The 18,798-nt window shown below is 41.4% G+C and overlaps 1 protein-coding gene across 2 annotated transcripts in view; it reads left to right on the top strand.

Annotated features, from left to right (window-relative positions):
- Positions 1-18,798, top strand: part of LOC110502450 (ras and Rab interactor 2) — a 44,319-nt gene that overhangs the window by 5,200 nt on the left and 20,321 nt on the right. For both annotated transcript variants that reach the window (XM_036959835.1, XM_036959836.1), the window contains exons 2-4: positions 7,689-7,789; positions 10,693-10,894; positions 12,978-13,089. In XM_036959835.1, the coding sequence (XP_036815730.1) occupies positions 7,689-7,789; positions 10,693-10,894; positions 12,978-13,089 (415 nt within the window). The remainder of the gene's footprint in view (positions 1-7,688; positions 7,790-10,692; positions 10,895-12,977; positions 13,090-18,798) is intronic.

The raw sequence follows: 18,798 nt of genomic DNA, 5'->3' as shown, positions 1-18,798 counted from the left end.
CGCCACTCAAGATTAGTGGTTTGGTCTTTGTTTTGCATGGCTGTTTATTTCTCCTAGTTAACTTTAGTATCAGCGTTAGATGTTAGAGGATGTTATGTGAGTCTGGCTTCTCATCTGGTTTGTTGTCTTAGTGGGAATTTTGTCTTGCTTTTCTTTTCTCTGTTTCTCTTTCCTTGTAGTCTTGGTCAGTCAGTAAAGGGGAAGTGGCTCTTCTGTGAAATCATTTTATGGTTAAAATATGGCAATATGCCTGTACCTTGACTAACAACCTAAATTCCGTTGCTGGTTTTGTGTTAACTTGTCCTGATTGGATATTTCTACTACAGTGACAGAAAAGGATGCAGTTAAATGGTTTTACAGGGTCAATTGATGAAATGGAACAGTGAAACATGTGGTTTGCATATTTTTTTTGTTTGATACTGTTCCATTTATTCAATTCCAGCCTTTTACAATGAGCCCTTACTCCTATAGCTCTTCTCACCAGCCTCCTCTGACACACACTGGGAGGCGACTAGGGCTGACCCCATTTAGGGGTCGACATTGCCTTCAGAAAGTATTCACACCCCTTGACTTTCTCCACATTTAGTTTTACCAAGTGGAATTAAAATGAATTTAATTGTAATATTTTGTCACTGCTCTACACAAAATACTCTTTCAAAGTGGAGAAAAAAAATCGACATTTGTAAAAATAATTTAAAAGCACACAAATAAATATATTAATTTAGATATGTTTTCAATTACAGCTTAGTCTTTCAGGATAAGTCACTAAGAGATTTGCACACCTGGTTTGTACAATATTTGCACTTTATTAAAAAAAAAATATTCTTCAAGCTCAGGCAAGTTGGTTGTTGATGAATGCTAGGTAGCAATTTTGAAGTCTTGTCATAGATTTCCAAGCAGATTTAAGTCAAAACTATAACTAGGCCACTCAGGAATATTCAATGTCATCTGGTAAGCAACTCCAGTGTATATTTGTTTTAGGTTATTGTCCCAGCACATAACCACCCAACAGACCTATTGAAAGAGGCTCTTCACTGAGTTCACAGCTTAAATGTGGTTGATGTCGTTATTACAGAGAGATAGAGGCTCGAACCCACAGATGAATTTGTCACCAAGTATTTGTTGGAAAGCAGACTGAACCAAGTTTTCCTCTCAGATTTTCCCTGTGCTTTGCTCTTCTGCTTCTTTTCATGTTAGACTAGGGAGTTCTTGCTGATGACAAGCATAACATGATGTAGCCACCACCATGCTTGTAAATATGAAGTGGTACTCAGTGACGTGTTGGATTTGCTCCAAACATAAAGCTTTGTATTCAAGACATAAAGTAGATTTTTGCAATTTTACTTTAGTGCCTTATTCCAAACAGCATGTTTTGGAATATTTGTATTCTGAACAGGCTTCCTTTTCACTCTGTCATTTAGGTTAGTATTGCGGAGTAACTACAATGTTGTTGATCCATCCACAGTTTTCCCCTATCACAGTCATTAAACTGTAACTGTTTTGAAGTCACCATTGGCCTCATGGTGAAATCCCTGAGCGGTTTTCTTCCTCTCCGGCAACTGAGTTAGGAAGGACGCCTGTATCTTTGTAGTGACTGGTGTATTGATACACCATCCAAATTGTAATTAATAACTTCACCATGCTCAAAGGGATATTCAATGTCTACTTAAATTTTTTACATTTGTTTTAAACATTTTTTACCCATTTTACCAATAGGTGCCCTTCTTTGCGAGGCATTTGGAAAACATCCCTGGTCTTTGGTTGAATCTGTGTTTTGAAATGCAATGCTGGACTGAAAGACTTTACAGATAATTGTATGTGTGGGGTACAGAAACATTTTGGTGAAACACTATTGCACACTGAGTCATGCAACCTATTATGTGATTTGTTTAGCAAATATTTTCTTCTGAGCTTATTTAGGTTTGTCATAACAAAGGGGTTGAATACCTAAGACACTTCACCTTTTCATATTTTCTTAATTTGTAAACATAATTCCACGTTGACATGGGGTATTGTGTGTAGGCCAGTGTCACAAAATGTAATCCAAATAAAAATGTATGCTCCAACAACACAAAATGTGGAAAAAGTCAAGGGGTGTGAATACTGTCTGAAGGCCCTGTATCTACAGCAATAAGACAGATCCTGCTTCTGTTGCCTGTTTGAGTGTTTGTTTAATAGCCTACTGATTCACTGTGCTTCAAGCCTCATGCAACCGAAACATGTCGGATAAAGCAGTTCCACAACTGCTTTTTAAAATCTTTGCTATGCTGTAATAAAGGCTCTTTCAACAAATGTACTATCAACCATAATTTCATGTGTGAAATTTGTGAAAATGAACCATGCATCAACATCACCATATTTTGCCTTACAATATTAATTGGACTAAAATGGATCACATAAGCTATACTAACCATCATTTTCTCAGCTCACTTTCATTGGAATCTTCAATTACTTTTCATGCTTAGCCGTACCAGCTGTCCTTGTCATGTCTTGATAAAATAACTGTCTTTATTCTCGTCACAAACAACATACACAAAATGAGTATCACATTTCCAATGGCTTGACATAAGGTAATTGACCCCAAGAATGATAGATTTTTTTAAACCACTAACCTGTTGATTTTAAAAGCTTAAGTGAGAAGCTGCTCTGTTAAGTAAATTGATTAAGGCATAATTCGAATGTAAATTTTCAAACATTCAGTCACGTTGCTATTCTGTTAACATTATCAAAGCAATATGAACTAGAGACAATGGCCTGTGCTCAAATGTTTATTTTATTCCAGGTCATCAGTGTTCGGTTGTAAGATTCGGGTACAAATTCTAGTCAGACTCTGAAGAAAGTTCCAGCTAGATGTATTAAATCACCCTGGGTCAAACAGCTGCAAAGACAAAGTATGATTATACACGCACATATATTTATGACCTCCGTTTGTACCCTCCCCCAAGACGATACCTCCCCCTCCAGAGTCTAGGCTGTACAATGCATCTCTGTGGCTAGGCAGGTGGTGTTATCATCCCAGCCCAAGTACGGAACCTTTGATACTCCTCCACGCATCCCCTGGTCTACTTATCAGTCAGGAGAAGCTTTGAGACTAGGGAGTATATACATTCTTCAGCCTGACTCAGTCCGTTGTTAATTATCCGGACTCATGCACAAAGAGGTATTTGAGAATAAGCCACCCGTTCGTACTCAAGTGTACATAATGATGCAAAACATATTGAGAGAATATGATATAAAAACAGTGAAGCTATAAGACCATGTCATAGGGCAGTAGTTTACAATCTATTAGCTTTAACACATGCCTCCCATCTCACCCTTAAGAAAACATTGTGTGTCTGCAACAGTTCCCCTTTGTTTTGTAATTGTAAATATGCTCTAGTCAATTTGTTTCCAGCATCAGTTTACATTTGTTACTTTCGTCCCACCCACCTGGCCTGTAACTTCTGCCAGACTAACACCCAAGACTAGCTAGCATGATACTTGAAACATATGCTGTCATTTTAGTTACCAGATGGGTTAAGGAAATTACATATTTGAAACCTTAAACAACTAAACACAACTCTACAACTGAAAAAACACTTCCGGGTCCATTTATTTATTTATTTTACTTACATCGCTCAAAGCCACTTTTTGTTTAACTTTGCGAAACAACATTTTTTTTTATATTTTTTTTTTATTTCAACTTTATTTAACCAGGTAGGCTAGTTGAGAACAAGTTCTCATTTGCAACTGCGACCTGGCCAAGATAAAACATAGCAGTATGAGCAGACAACACAGAGTTACACATTAACAATTAAACAATTAACAAGTCAATAACACAGTAGAAAACAAAGGGGGAGTCTATATACAATGTGTGCAAAAGGCATGAGGTAGGCGAATAATTACAATTTTGCAGATTAACACTGGAGTGATAAATGATCAGATGGTCATGTACAGGTAGAGATATTGGTGTGCAAAAGAGCAGAAAAATAAATAAATAAAAACAGTATGGGGATGAGGTAGGTGAAAATGGGTGGGCTATTTACCAATAGACTATGTACAGCTGCAGCGATCGGTTAGCTGCTCAGATAGCTGATGTTTGAAGTTGGTGAGGGAGATAAAAGTCTCCAACTTCAGCGATTTTTGCAATTCGTTCCAGTCACAGGCAGCAGAGTACTGGAACGAAAGGCGGCCAAATGAGGTGTTGGCTTTAGGGATGATCAGTGAGATACACCTGCTGGAGCGCGTGCTACGGATGGGTGTTGCCATCGTGACCAGTGAGCTGAGATAAGGCGGAGCTTTACCTAGCATGGACTTGTAGATGACCTGGAGCCAGTGGGTCTGGCGACGAATATGTAGCGAGGGCCAGCCGACTAGAGCATACAAGTCGCAGTGGTGGGTGGTATAAGGTGCTTTAGTGACAAAACGGATGGCACTGTGATAGACTGCATCCAGTTTGCTGAGTAGAGTGTTGGAAGCCATTTTGTAGATGACATCGCCGAAGTCGAGGATCGGTAGGATAGTCAGTTTTACTAGGGTAAGCTTGGCGGCGTGAGTGAAGGAGGCTTTGTTGCGGAATAGAAAGCCGACATTTGATTTTCGATTGGAGATGTTTGATATGAGTCTGGAAGGAGAGTTTGCAGTCTAGCCAGACACCTAGGTACTTATAGATGTCCACATATTCTAGGTCGGAACCATCCAGGGTGGTGATGCTAGGCGGGCATGCGGGTGCAGGCAGCGATCGGTTGAAAAGCATGCATTTGGTTTTACTAGCGTTTAAGAGCAGTCGGAGGCCACGGAAGGAGTGTTGTATGGCATTGAAGCTTGTTTGGAGGTTAGATAGCACAGTGTCCAATGACGGGCCGAAAGTATATAGAATGGTGTCGTCTGCGTAGAGGTGGATCAGGGAATCGCCCGCAGCAAGAGCAACATCATTGATGTATACAGAGAAAAGAGTCGGCCCGAGAATTGAACCCTGTGGCACCCCCATAGAGACTGCCAGAGGACCGGACAGCATGCCCTCCGATTTGACACACTGAACTCTGTCTGCAAAGTAATTGGTGAACCAGGCAAGGCAGTCATCCGAAAAACCGAGGCTACTGAGTCTGCCGATAAGAATATGGTGATTGACAGAGTCGAAAGCCTTGGCAAGGTCGATGAAGACGGCTGCACAGTACTGTCTTTTATCGATGGCGGTTATGATATCGTTTAGTACCTTGAGTGTGGCTGAGGTGCACCCGTGACCGGCTCGGAAACCAGATTGCACAGCGGAGAAGGTACAGTGGGATTCGAGATGGTCAGTGACCTGTTTGTTGACTTGGCTTTCGAAGACCTTAGATAGGCAGGGCAGGATGTATATAGGTCTGTAACAGTTTGGGTCCAGGGTGTCGCCCCCTTTGAAGAGGGGGATGACTGCGGCAGCTTTCCAATCCTTGGGGATCTCAGACGATATGAAAGAGAGGTTGAACAGGCTGGTAATAGGGGTTGCGACAATGGTGGCGGATAGTTTCAGAAATAGAGGGTCCAGATTGTCAAGCCCAGCTGATTTGTACGGGTCCAGGTTTTGCAGCTCTTTCAGAACATCTGCTATCTGGATTTGGGTAAAGGAGAACCTGGAGAGGCTTGGGCGAGGAGCAGCGGGGGGGGGCGAGGCTGTTGGCCGAGGTTGAAGTAGCCAGGCGGAAGGCATGGCCAGCCGTTGAGAAATGCTTATTGAAGTTTTCGATAATCATGGATTTATCGGTGGTGACCGTGTTACCTAGCCTCAGTGCAGTGGGCAGCTGGGAGGAGGTGCTCTTGTTCTCCATTGACTTCAGTGTCCCAGAACTTTTTGGAGTTTGAGCTACAGGATGCAAACTTCTGCCTGAAGAAGCTGGCCTTAGCTTTCCTGACTGACTGCGTGTATTGACATGGTCAATCTGGGCAGTTATTTTGCAGGGAGGTCGTCCTCAACTCTGAAGCAGCCAAGAATAACTAAGTACTTCCGCGTCATGAGTCCTTCAGAGTAAGCATTCCGTCCTTTATACTTAGTAAATTAATAATTAGGGCAAAAAATGAATTCTAGTTATGCAAATAATATTAACAAGGTTGTATGGTACAATACACTTCTGTGAATCAAATTCAACCCAATTACCCAATGCTAGCCTACCAAACACTTTTCCAATACGTACAGTTCCATTTACAGCAACAAGCCATAATATAGTGTATCTGTTTCTATGAAGAAACATATCGATATGTAGCTATACCCAGGGCCGTCATTTGGAATAGTGCATTGGAATTCTATTGAATTCTGCTTATGTCACGCAATACCACAATAAATATGCGTTCAAATGCTTTTGACCAATAAGTGACAGGTTCAATGGCACAAAATCAGGGCTGCGCTCTATCAGCAACATGGACAGCGCCATACAGACTAAAGCAAGATTTGGATAGAAAACAACCACCTAGATTGTTTTCTGCTGCCTCCTTGATGCTCTGTGGAACTTCCTGAATAATCAATCATTCCCTTCTCCCTGGAATCTTGTAAGATCCCCCTCAAATGCCAGTTGTATTAGTGAAGCTTTCCTCTGGTGTAACATCCTCTTTCGGTGCTGACTGAAAACATTTATCAAAGGTGGAAAATTAATTTACATGTAGCTGTGGACATCCCAAAAGTCAGTCCATGTTTCAGTGCAGTAAGCACGGTCGGCATAGTGGAGAGGGTCCAGGTCTCCTCATTGGAGGCAGAATGGATGATTTCAGTCTGCAAAAACTGGCGAGCGACTCTAAACTCAGCTTCCACCAAATCGGTTCTGCTTCGATCCAGCCAGCAGTGGTTAATTTTTTTACCTCTTTATTTGACTAGGCAAGTCAGTTAAGAACAAATTCTTATTTACAATGACTGCCTACTCGGGCCTAACCCGGACGACGCTGGGCCAATTGTGCTCTGCCCTGTTGGACTCCCAATCACGGACGCCTCTAGCACTGATGTGCAGTGCCTTACACCGCTGCGCCACTCGGGAGCCCTAAACATTTTTCCACCTATAGAAAGTCATGGCTCTCTCCTATTTTCACATCCATTAGGATCCTTAGTCCCGTCTACCTTCAATGTGTACCAAGATTCCGATATCTTTAACTCTTTCTTCAGTGACAGTCTCACTCGTGAGCCCTATGATTTCGTTTTGAATATCGTGTGACGTGTTTGTGTGGTATGGTGCTAAACACATTGGCAAGTTCCTTGTCTTTTCAAAGAGTATATTCCATCAGAGTATATTCCACAACAACAAAAAATCCACTGCGCCTCTTGACTCTGTTACTTCCAATGTCCCCCTCAGTGGTTACTGGTTTGAAACTAGGAACTCGATAATGTCCTCAATCACCGAAAAATAAATATGATTTCTTACCAGATGCCCATAATTTTATATGGATTAAAACTGAGGGGGCTAAACCCACTTTAGCCCCCTCGTGTGGACTGGTACAATTTGTGTTGCAGTAAAATCTACTGCAGAATGGCCCATTCTACTCAGGAGCACTTCTAGTTTCCAAATCCAGAGTTTTCACTGAGGAGGGTCACTTAGTGTGGCCAATCTGCTTAAATCCTGAGTCTGCAGGAATGAGTGCAAAGTTGTCTCACACGAAAATACATTCACTATACACACACATTCTCAACTTGTTTGCCTCGTACGCCCTCTATCCCTCGTCACTAATCGACTCGTCTTTCTGTGCTATAGCTGATCGACTCGTTTGTCTGGGAGATCAGGACTCTGAAGAAGGAGATGGTGCAAAAGGCTGAGCAAGCAGAGGGAGATCCAGAGCCTGTAATACTACAGGGGTAAGTGTTAAAACCTACAGACAAACTGACTAACAAAAATGTTCTTTCTGTCCATCCATTTACTCTAGTAGTGGTACGATGAGCAGACTTGCTTCAACCTTATGATGGGCTGATGTAAAACTAACGTTAGCTGTGTATGTTAGAGCGAGGGGGAGAAAAAGGAGGAAGACATTAACAGTGATTTGTTTCCTTGAAGAATTTCAGACCACTCTCAGTTTGTTCAAGTGTAATAACAACAGATGTTGAATTAATTGTTTCGCCTGGTTCACCAACTACTTCTCTGATAGAGTTCAGTGTGTCAAATCGGAGGGCCTGTTGTCCGGGCCTCTGGCAGTCTCTATGGGGGTGCCACAGGGTTCAATTATTGGCTGACTCTCTTCTCGGTATACATCAATGATGTCGCTCTTGCTGCTGGTGAGTCTTTGATCCACCTCTACGCAGACGACACCATTTTGTATACTTCTGACCCTTCTTTGGACACTGTGTTAACAACCCTCCAGATGAGCTTCAATGCCATACAACTCTCCTTCCATTGCCTCCAACTGCTCTTAAATACAAGTAAAACTAAATGCATTCTCTTCAACCGATCGCTGCCTGCACCTGCTCGCCCGTCCAGCATCACTACTCTGGACGGTTCTGACTTAGAATATGTGGACAACTACAAATACCTAGGTGTCTGGTTAGACTGTAAACTCTCCTTCCAGACTTACATTAAGCATCTCCAATCCAAAATTAAATCTAGAATCGGCTTCCTATTCCACAACAAAGCATCCTTCACTCATGCTGCCAAACATACCCTTGTAAAACTGACCATCCTACCGATCCTCGACTTCGGCGATGTCATTTACAAAATAGCCTCCAATACCCTACTCAATAAATTGGATGCAGTCTATCACAGTGCCATCTGTTTTGTCACCAAAGCCCCATATACAACCCACTGCGACCTGTACGCTCTCGTTGGCTGGCCCTCGCTTCATACTCGTCGCCAAACCCAACAGCTCCAGGTCATCTACAAGACCCTGCTAGGTAAAGTCCCCCCTTATCTCAGCTCACTGGTCACTATAGCAGCACCCACCTGTAGCACGCGCTCCAGCAGGTATATCTCTCTGGTCACCCCCAAAACCAATTCCTCTTTGGCCGCCTCTCCTTCCAGTTCTCTGCTGCAAATAACTGGAACGAACTACAAAAATCTCTGAAACTGGAAACACATCTCCCTCACTAGCTTTAAGCACCAGCTGTCAGAGCAGCTCACATATTACTGCACCTGTACATAGCCCATCTATAATTTAGCCCAAACAACTACCTCTTCCCCTACTGTTGTTTATTTATTTATTTATTTATTTATTTTGCTCCTTTGCACCCATTATTTCTATTTCTACTTTGCACATTCTTCCACTGCAAATCTACCATTCCAGTGTTTTACTTGCTATATTGTATTTACTTTGCCACCATGGCCTTTTTTTTGCCTTTACCTCCCTTATCTCACCTCATTTGCTCACATCGTATATAGACTTGTTTCTACTGTATTATTGACTGTATGTTTGTTTTACTCCATGTGTAACTCTGTGTCGTTGTATGTGTCAACTGCTTTGCTTTATCTTGGCCAGGCCGCAATTGTAAATGAGAACTTGTTCTCAACTTGCCTACCTGGTTAAATAAAGGTACAATAATAATAAAAAATTGTTACTGGCTGTTTGATAAGCATGATTTGAGGATCATGATGATAACGATGATGAGTGCCAGTGAGTAAAGTTGATTGGTGTTCTGTAGTTCCCTGTCTCCACCAGCAAGTGGGGATAGTGTGCTCTGGTCATTCAGGTATCTGAGTTTCATGACGTCTTTGTGTTGACGAGATGTCAGAGGGAAAGGTGGATAGAGTATCAGTGATTTTCAAAGTGAACACCAAGCATGTTTGTGTAGATTAAATTATAGGCTACAAAAACAATGATTTACAGATTACCTGACATTAGGTACATAATGTCATGTAGATTACACTGGGTGTACAAAACATTAGGAACACCTTCCTAATATGGAGTTGCACCCGCTTTTGCCCTCAGAACAGCCTCAATTTGTCGGGGCATGGACTCTACAAGGTGTTGAAACCGTTCCACAGAGATGCTGGTCCGTGTTGACTCCAATGCATCCCACCATTGTCAAGTTGGCTGGATGTCCTTTGGGTGGTGGACCATTCTTGATACACACAGGAAACTGTTGAGCATTCAAAACCCAGCAGGGTTGCAGTTCTTGACACACTCAAACCAGTGCACCTGGCACTTACTACCATATTTTGTTCAAAGGCACATAAATATTTTGTCTTGACCATTCACCCTCTCTCTGAATTGCACACATATACAATCCATAGCTTAATTGTTTCAAGGCTTAAACATCCTTATTTAACCCGTTTCCTCACCTTAATCTACACCACGTGTCAAACACAAGGCCCACAGGGCAATGATTACATTTCTTTCCAGCCCGTGTGATGATTTGGGTTGTCAATTCATTTTGGCCTGCTTACATACCACCCGTATTGCGGTGCTCTACAAGTCACAGCAAGCACTATCAGTGGCGTTAGCGGGTCTGTTCTGCCCTGATAGGATGTTAAAGCAGTTTCCGTGGAATTGAAAAAGCACCTGTGCTTGCGTTGAGTCATTTCATTGGGTACATGTTTTACACTGGAATACTGAACCTCCTGGGCTATTATGCTATTCTCAGTTTTGAAATCCATTTATAACTATGATTCAACTCAATAATACTTTTTGGTTCTCATGCTGATCTATTATGTTCTTGTTTTTATTATGTGTTTGTGTGCACTGGTGTTTGCATAGTTTGTTTGTGTGTGCATTAGTAAACAAATAGAGGATATAAATTGTATATTTCTAATTTGGTCTTTCTCCCCCTCTCAGGCTAGATGGGCAGGTGGGAGGTCTGTTCCTACCTCCCTGTGTTGGTGTGCGGGCAGGGCTTGCTGGAGTTAGGGATTCAGGCAACGACTCTTTGCGTAGGATGAGTGTGCTGGACAGGCTGGTGCAAACGCACGCTGTGTGGCTGCAGCTGGGACTGAGCCGGGCAGAAGCCACACGCAAACTGCAACCACAGCCCACTGGGGTGAGACCAGATGCACTCACCTAGTCACAGGACCAAATTCATGTTCTACTAAGCTAACATATGGAATTGTTTTTAAGGTTATACCATGGATCATTTAGCCATTTGATTTTGAATTTTAGGACCCCTGTAGGCATCATAAAAATATTGAATGTGGCCTTTTATTTGCCCGTCACTACTATAGCCCATAGAAATGCGTTGAATAACACATTAATACATGTAAAAAAAAAAAAATCAAGGTTTTGAAGTGTCTGTCCTATATCTAGGCGATGTAAGAAAGCTCAGGAAATAATGTATTTGTTTTTGGACACGTTTAACAATACATTTTTTGGACACAAAACTACGTTCATACTTCCATATAATGTTTTAACCATTACTGTGTTGCCTTCAGACGAGTACCGTGACAGTTGTAGGGGTCGTAGAGCAAAACGGTAAAACCATCATGTTCGTTAGTCTCCCCTTTTCCATAGTGGTCATATTAGTTATTAGGCCAAACCATTCGGACGCTACAGACCGATTTATCAGGATATCTCCTGGTCTGACAAACAGCGCTGTAGCTCTGCCACTTTCAACCTCAGATGCGGAAGACACACACAGGCGGATGCAGTGAATTGAGACGTGTCCCATGCAACAAAAAAAAAAGTAGGTGTCAATAGACTCTTAAAGAGATTATAGTGTTGTTGTTTACATGCAAGCCTCATCAAGCACCCATAAGATACTGGACACTATCACTGGCGCTTAATTAATAACAAAGGAAATACCACTCAACCGTATTTCCTATAATTCTACACATTTTGTCATGTCTTATGTGTGTTCATGTGATATTTGAGTGACTCAAACGTTACAACAAAATCAATGGGCTAAAAAATGATAGCTGACATGGGATAGTTGATCTGGACATTTCTAAAAAGTTATAAATAGCTCTCGAAGGTCTGCAATGACTGACATGACAAGAGGAAAACTGCTGACGCACTACCCAATTTCGAAATTGCACCTTGAACAACTTTCAGGAGTAAGTTGAACGCCTGACTGAGTTCCTTAAGGTACCCCCTGCCGAACCCTTGCGTACACCAGAACCACTGAGTGTAGAAAACATTTGGAATACCTGCTCTTTCCATGACATAGATTATCCAGGTGAAAGCTATGATCCTTTATTGATGTCACCTGTTAAATCCACTTCAGTCGGTGTACATTTTTTTAAATACAACCTTCTAACTAGGCAAGCCAGTTAAGAACAAATTCTTATTTACAATGAAGTGGATTAACTGCCTTGTTCAGGGGTAGAACAACAGATTTTTTACATTGTCAGCTCGGGGATTCGATCCAGCAAACTTTGGTTACTGGCTCAACGCTCTAACCACTAGGCTACTTGACGCCCCCTAGATGAAGAAAAGTAGACAGGTTAAAGAAGGATTTTCAAACCTAGAGACAAATGAATTGTGGATGGATTGTGTATGTGAGCCATTGAGGGTGAGTGGGTAAGACAAAATATTTAAGTGCTTTTGAATGGGGTATGGTAGTTGGTGCCAGTGCACCGGTTTGAGTGTGTCAAGAACTACAACGCTGCTGGGTTTTTCACACTCAACAGTTTTCCGTCTGTATCAAGAATGGTCCACCACCAAAAGGACATCCAGCCAACTTGACACAACTGTGGGAAGTATCACAAACAGCTGCTACTATCTTTCACAGTACCTAAGGCCAGGATGAAATTGGAAAAATAAATGTTCCTATAATTCTCCTTTTGTCGAAATACTTTAAAACTGGAGGAGAGGGTATCGCTTGCTGAGTTTAAAGCTCTGATAGAGGAAAATTACTAATGTATTGTGCTAATATGTTGCATGTACACACTGACTACTTCCTTGCCAGGTCCCCCTCAGAGGTTTCTAACCTCAAGGGTTTATTTTTCTGTTTAAATAAAAATGAAACTCCTATTCATGCAACAAATCACAATACACAGACACCCTTACATTCTCACACAATGGAGGACTAAATGAGACACATACTTCATAAGTGTCTGTGATTTTTCCATTTCAACGTTTTTATTGATGTCTGTGTTTCTCAATGGGCTTTTTCCCCCTGGCTGCAGACGTTTCTGGTGAGAAAGTCGACTACCCTGCGGAGGAAGGTGATCTCTCTGCGGATGCACCAGGACTCTGAGACACCCGTCAAAGATTTCCCTGTGAAGGAGTGTCAATGCAGTAAGCACATGGCCTATCAATTCCTATCTATTAGGGATCTTTATCATCCAAATGTATCCCCCATAGACCTGTTATTATAAGCTTCTCAACACAACATTTATTTTTCCTCTGATTATTTGAATATTCTATTTTAATCTATATCCCTTTTGCTCTAATTTCCCCACGTGTTTTCCCCCCCATTCTAAATCAACACCAGTGTTGACATGCTTCTGTCACGGTACAGTGTGTGGTGTTTCTCTACCTGGGCCTCAACATTATTCTCTTCTCTCTCTACTCAGAGGTCGATGCAGAGAGCACTGGGTGTTTCCCCAAGCCTATTTCCCGATACTTACCTAGTGAACGTATTTATGTGTTATGCAGTTAAGTCACACAAAGATTCACTTCTTAAACCAGGCTTTATATTGCTGCCTCTCTTTTGATGTTCTTGGGTTGAATATAACAATCTGACTAAACTATTTGTTGGGTGTGTTGTCCCAGGAATTGGCTGACCAGGTATTTTGTATGGTTTCTTAATGTGATGTAGCCTGGTATGTGTTGCAGCTTGCTCTCCGATTCTATGTAAACGGGTGTACTAGGTGTAGACAAATGCCTGGAAAACACGCGCATCTCTCCTGCAAAAATCCTCACTGAACAAGGCAGCCAACTGGGCATTGTTTAGCCATGGAACAATAATGTTGGAGAGTAGTGACATTGTCCAAATGTATGCTGAACAAAAATATAAACGCAACATGTAAAGTGGTGGTTTCATGAGCTGAAATAAAAGAATACCGGAAATTTTCCATACGCAAAAAGCTCATTTCTCTCACATTTTGTGAACACATTTGTTTATATTCCTGTTATTGAGCATTTTTTTATTTGCCAAGATAATCCATCCACCTGACAGGTGTGGCATATCAAGAAGCTGATTAAAAGGCATGAGGGAGCGTGCAATTGGCCTGCTGACTGCAAGAATGTCCACCAGTTGTTGCCAGATAATTGATTGTTCATTTCTCTATCAAAAGCTGCCTCCAATGTTGTTTTAGATAATTTGGCAGTACATCCAACCGGCGGGATCGTCTTGTGACATCCATTGATTAAGGCATCATTTATTTATTTCAATTGACTAATTTCCTTATATGAACTGTAACTCATTAAAAGCTTTGAAATTGTTCCATGTTGTGTTTATATTTTTGTTCAGTATAGATGCTCTATCATAAGTTGGTTTATTTTTTTCCTGCTAACTTGAGTACTGTTTGATGCAGCAAGAGTCAAGTATCCAGGCTAGAAATGTGAAAATGTAGAGTACTTTTATGTAAATGTGGACATACTGTTTTCACATTACACAGCAGACTTTGACATCCTGTTGCTCTTCTCAAGCTCAGAATTTGTCCAAGTTAAGCATTAGTAATGGAGTTCAGTGTACAGATGGGACTGCTCGCTGGCCTGCTGTCTGGATTTAACCCACTTCCCCAATTTCCCCTCTTAAATGTAAATACAACATTCTCTCCCCCTTACTCACTCTCTTTGCCTCTTTCTTTCCTTCCATCTCTATCACTTCCTGCATACCCCAATCTCTATTAAAATATACATTTTTTTTCTCTCTCTCCGTCCATCCCTTTTTTCCAGATCTGGGACACGTGTATGGGTTATTAAAGACTTGTTGTATACAGTTGCCTTTGTGTGTCTGGCTCTTCATGCCTTGGCAAATGAACCAGCAAGGCACCAGATGTGTACCCTGTTGTCTTAGTAGTGACCCAAACGTATGAGCAACAGTTTTTCTATTAAGTTGTGTCTCAGAAGACCACAATGAAAGGAAAAACATTGGGAAACAGTGATCAGTTAACTACTCGTGATAATGCAACTTGTGTGTGTATTAGAGGTCGACCGATTTTATAATTTTTCAATGCCCATACCGATTATTGGAGGACCAAAAAAAAACGATGCCGATTTATTTAAAAAAATTAAAAAAAACATTTTTTAAATGTATTTGTAATAATGAAAATTACAACAATACTGAATGAACACTTATTTTAACTGAATATAATCAATAAAATCAAGTTAGCCTCAAATAAAATGAAACCTGTTCAATTTAGTTTAAATAATGCAAAAACAAAGTGTTGGAGAAGAAAGTAAGTGCAATATGTGCCATGTTAAAAAAAGTAATGTTTAAGTTCCTTGCTCAGAACATGTGAAAGCTGGTGGTTCCTTTTAACAGGAGTCTTCAAGATCCCCAGGTAAGACGTTTTAGGTTGTAGTTATTATAGGACAATTTCTCTCTATACAATTTGTATTTCATATACCTTTGACTATTCTTATAGGCACTTTAGTATTGCCAGTGTAACAATATACAGTGGGGCAAAAAAGTATTTAATCAGCCACCAATTGTGCAAGTTCTCCCACTTAAAAATCCAGAAAATCACATTGTAGGATTTTTTTATGAATTTATTTGCAAATTATGGTGGAAAATAAGTATTTGGTCAATAACAAAAGTTTATCTCAATACTTTGTTATATACCCTTTGTTGGCAATGACAGAGGTCAAACGTTTTCTGTAAGTCTTCACAAGGTTTTCACACACTGTTGCTGGTATTTTGGCCCATTCCTGCATGCAGATCTCCTCTAGAACAGTGATGTTTTGGGGATGTTGCTGGGCAACACGGACTTTCAACTCCCTCCAAAGATTTTCTATGGAGTTGAGATCTGGAGACTGGCTAGGCCACTCCAGGACCTTGAAATGCTTCTTACGAAGCCACTCCTTCGTTGCCCGGGTGGTGTGTTTTGGGTCATTGTCATGCTGAAAGACCCAGCCACATTTAATCTTCAATGCCCTTGCTGATGGTAGGCTTTGTTACTTTGGTCCCAGCTCTCTGCAGGTCATTCACTGTGGTTCTGGAATTTTTGCTCACCGTTCTTGTGATCATTTTAACTCCACGGGGTGAGATTGCGTGGAGCCCCAGATCGAGGGAGATTATCAGTGGTCTTGTATGTCTTCCATTTCCTAATAATTGCTCCCACAGTTGATTTCTTCAAACCAAGCTGCTTACCTATTGCAGATTCAGTCTTCCCAGCCTGGTGCAGGTCTACAGGTGTCCTTTGACAGCTCTCTGGTCTTGGCCATAGTGGAGTTTGGAGTGTGACTGTTTGAGGTTGTGGACATGTGTCTTTTATACTGATAACAAGTTCAAACAGGTGCCATTAATACAGGTAACGAGTGGAGGACAGAGGAGCCTCTTAAAGAAGTTGTTACAGGTCTGTGAGAGCCAGAAATCTTGCTTGTTTGTAGGTGACCAAATACTTATTTTCCACCATAATTTACTAATAAATTCATTAAAAATCCTACAATGTGATTTTCTGGATTTTTTTGTCTTTCTCATTTTGTCTGTCATAGTTGAAGTGTACCTATGATGAAAATTACAGGCCTCATCTTTTTAAGTGGGAGAACTTGTACAATTGGTGGCTGACTAAATACTTTTTTGCCCCACTGTAGCTTCCGTCCCTCTCCTCGCCCCTACCTGGGCTCGAACCAGGAACACATCGACAACAGCCACCCTCGAAGCAGCGTTACCCATTGTTCCCCTCTGCAAGGGGAACAATCACTCCAAGTCTCAGAGCGAGTGATGTTTGAAACGCTATTAGAGTGCAGCCCGCTAACTAGCTAGCCATTTCACATCGGTTACACCAGCCTAATCTCGGGAGTTGATAAACAGTCAAACAGCTCAATGCTTGAAGCACAGCGATGAGCTGCTGGAAAAACACACGAAAGTGCTGTTTGAATGAATGCTTATGAGCCTGCTGGTGCCTACCATCGCTCAGACTGCTCTATCAAATCATAGACTTAATTATAACATAATACACAGAAATACGAGCCTTAGATCATTAATATGGTCGAATCCGGAAACTATCATCTCAAACAATACGTTTTATTATTCTTTCAGTGAAATACGGAAACGTTCCTTATTTTATCTAATGGGTGGCATCCAAAAGTCTAAATATTCCTGTTACATTGCTCAACCTTCAATGTTATGTCATAATTACGTAAAATTCTGGCAAATTAGGCGGTCCAAACTGTTGCATATACACTGACTCTGTGCAATGAACGCAAGAGAAGTGACACAATTTCACCTGGTTAATATCGCCTGCTAACATGGATTTCTTTGCAGGTTTAAAAAATATCCCGTGAGAGAAAGTATTTGATCCCCTGCTGATTTTGTACGTTTGCCCACTGACAAAGAAATGCATGTCAAAAATGTTATACATTTATTTGCATTTTAATGAGGGAAATAAGTATTTGACCCCTCTGCAAAACATGACTTGGTGGCAAAACCCTTGTTGGCAATCAGAGATCAGACGTTTCTTGTAGTTGGCCACCAGGTTTGCACACATCTCAGGAGGGATTTTGTCCCACTCCTCTGCAGATCTTCTCAAAGTCATTAAGGTTTCGAGGCTGACGTTTGGCAACTCGAACCTTCAGCTCTCTCCACAGATTTTCTATGGGATTAAGGTCTGGAGACTGGCTAGGCCACTCCAGGACCTTAATGTGCTTCTTCTTGAGCCACTCCTTTGTTGCCTTGACTGTATGTTTTGGGTAATTGTCATGCTGGAATACCCATCCACAATCCATTTTCAATGCCCTGGCTGAGGGAAGGAGGTTCTCACCCAAGATTTGACGATTTGACGTGGCCCCGTCCCTCGTCCCTTTGATGCGGTGAAGTTGTCCTGTCTCTCCACCTCAACACTTTCGACCCAGTTATCCTCTGAATCATTCAGATGTTCATTGGCAAACTTCAGACGGTCATGTATATGTGCTTTCTTGAGCAGGGGGACCTTGCGGGCGCTGCAGGATTTCAGTCCTTCATGGCGTAGTGTGTTACCAATTGTTTTCTTGGTGACTATGGTCCCAGCTGCCTTGATCATTGACAAGATCCTCCCGTGTAGTTCTGGGCTGATTCCTCACCGTTCTCATGATCATTGCAACTCCACGAGGTGAGATCTTGCATGGAGCCCCAGGCCGAGGGAGATTGACAGTTCTTTTGTGTTTCGCACCAACGAATAATCGCACCAACTGTTGTCACCTTCTCACCAAGCTGTTTGGCGACGGTCTTGTAGCCCATTCCACAATCTTGTCCCTGACATCCTTGGAAAGCTCTTTGGTCTTGGCCATGGTGGAGAGTTTAGAATCTGATTGATTGTTTCTGTGGACAGGTGTATTTTATACAGGTAAAAAAACTGAGATTAGGAGCCCTCCCTTTAAGAGTGTGCTCCTAATCTCAGCTCGTTACTTGTATAAAAGACACTTGGGAGCCAGATACCTTTCTGATTGAGAGGGGGTCAAATACTTATTTCCCTCATTAAAATGCAAATCAATTTATAACATTTTTGACATGCGTTTTTCTGGATTTTTTTCTTGTTCTGTCTCTCACTGTTCAAATAAACCTACCATTAAAATTATAGACGGATAATTTCTTTGTCAGTGGGCAAACGTAAAAATCAGCAGGGGATCAAATACTTTTCTCTCACTGTATACTTCTGTGTATTGATTTTAAGAAAGGCATTGATGTTTATGGTTAGGTACAGTCGTGCAACGATTGCTTTTTTTCGCAAATGCGCTTTTGTGAAATCATCCCCAGTTTGGCAAAGTTTGTTAGGAAGAAATAGACTTCAGAGTTCGCAACGAGCCAGGTAAGCAGGCAATATTAACTAAATATATATACTAAAAAATATATACTTGTGT

This window comes from Oncorhynchus mykiss, chromosome 23 (genome assembly GCF_013265735.2).
Source record: "Oncorhynchus mykiss isolate Arlee chromosome 23, USDA_OmykA_1.1, whole genome shotgun sequence".
Classification (NCBI taxonomy): domain Eukaryota; kingdom Metazoa; phylum Chordata; class Actinopteri; order Salmoniformes; family Salmonidae; genus Oncorhynchus; species Oncorhynchus mykiss.
The sequence above is the reverse complement of the archived record's forward strand: the minus strand, read 5'-3'. Positions and strand labels throughout refer to the sequence as shown.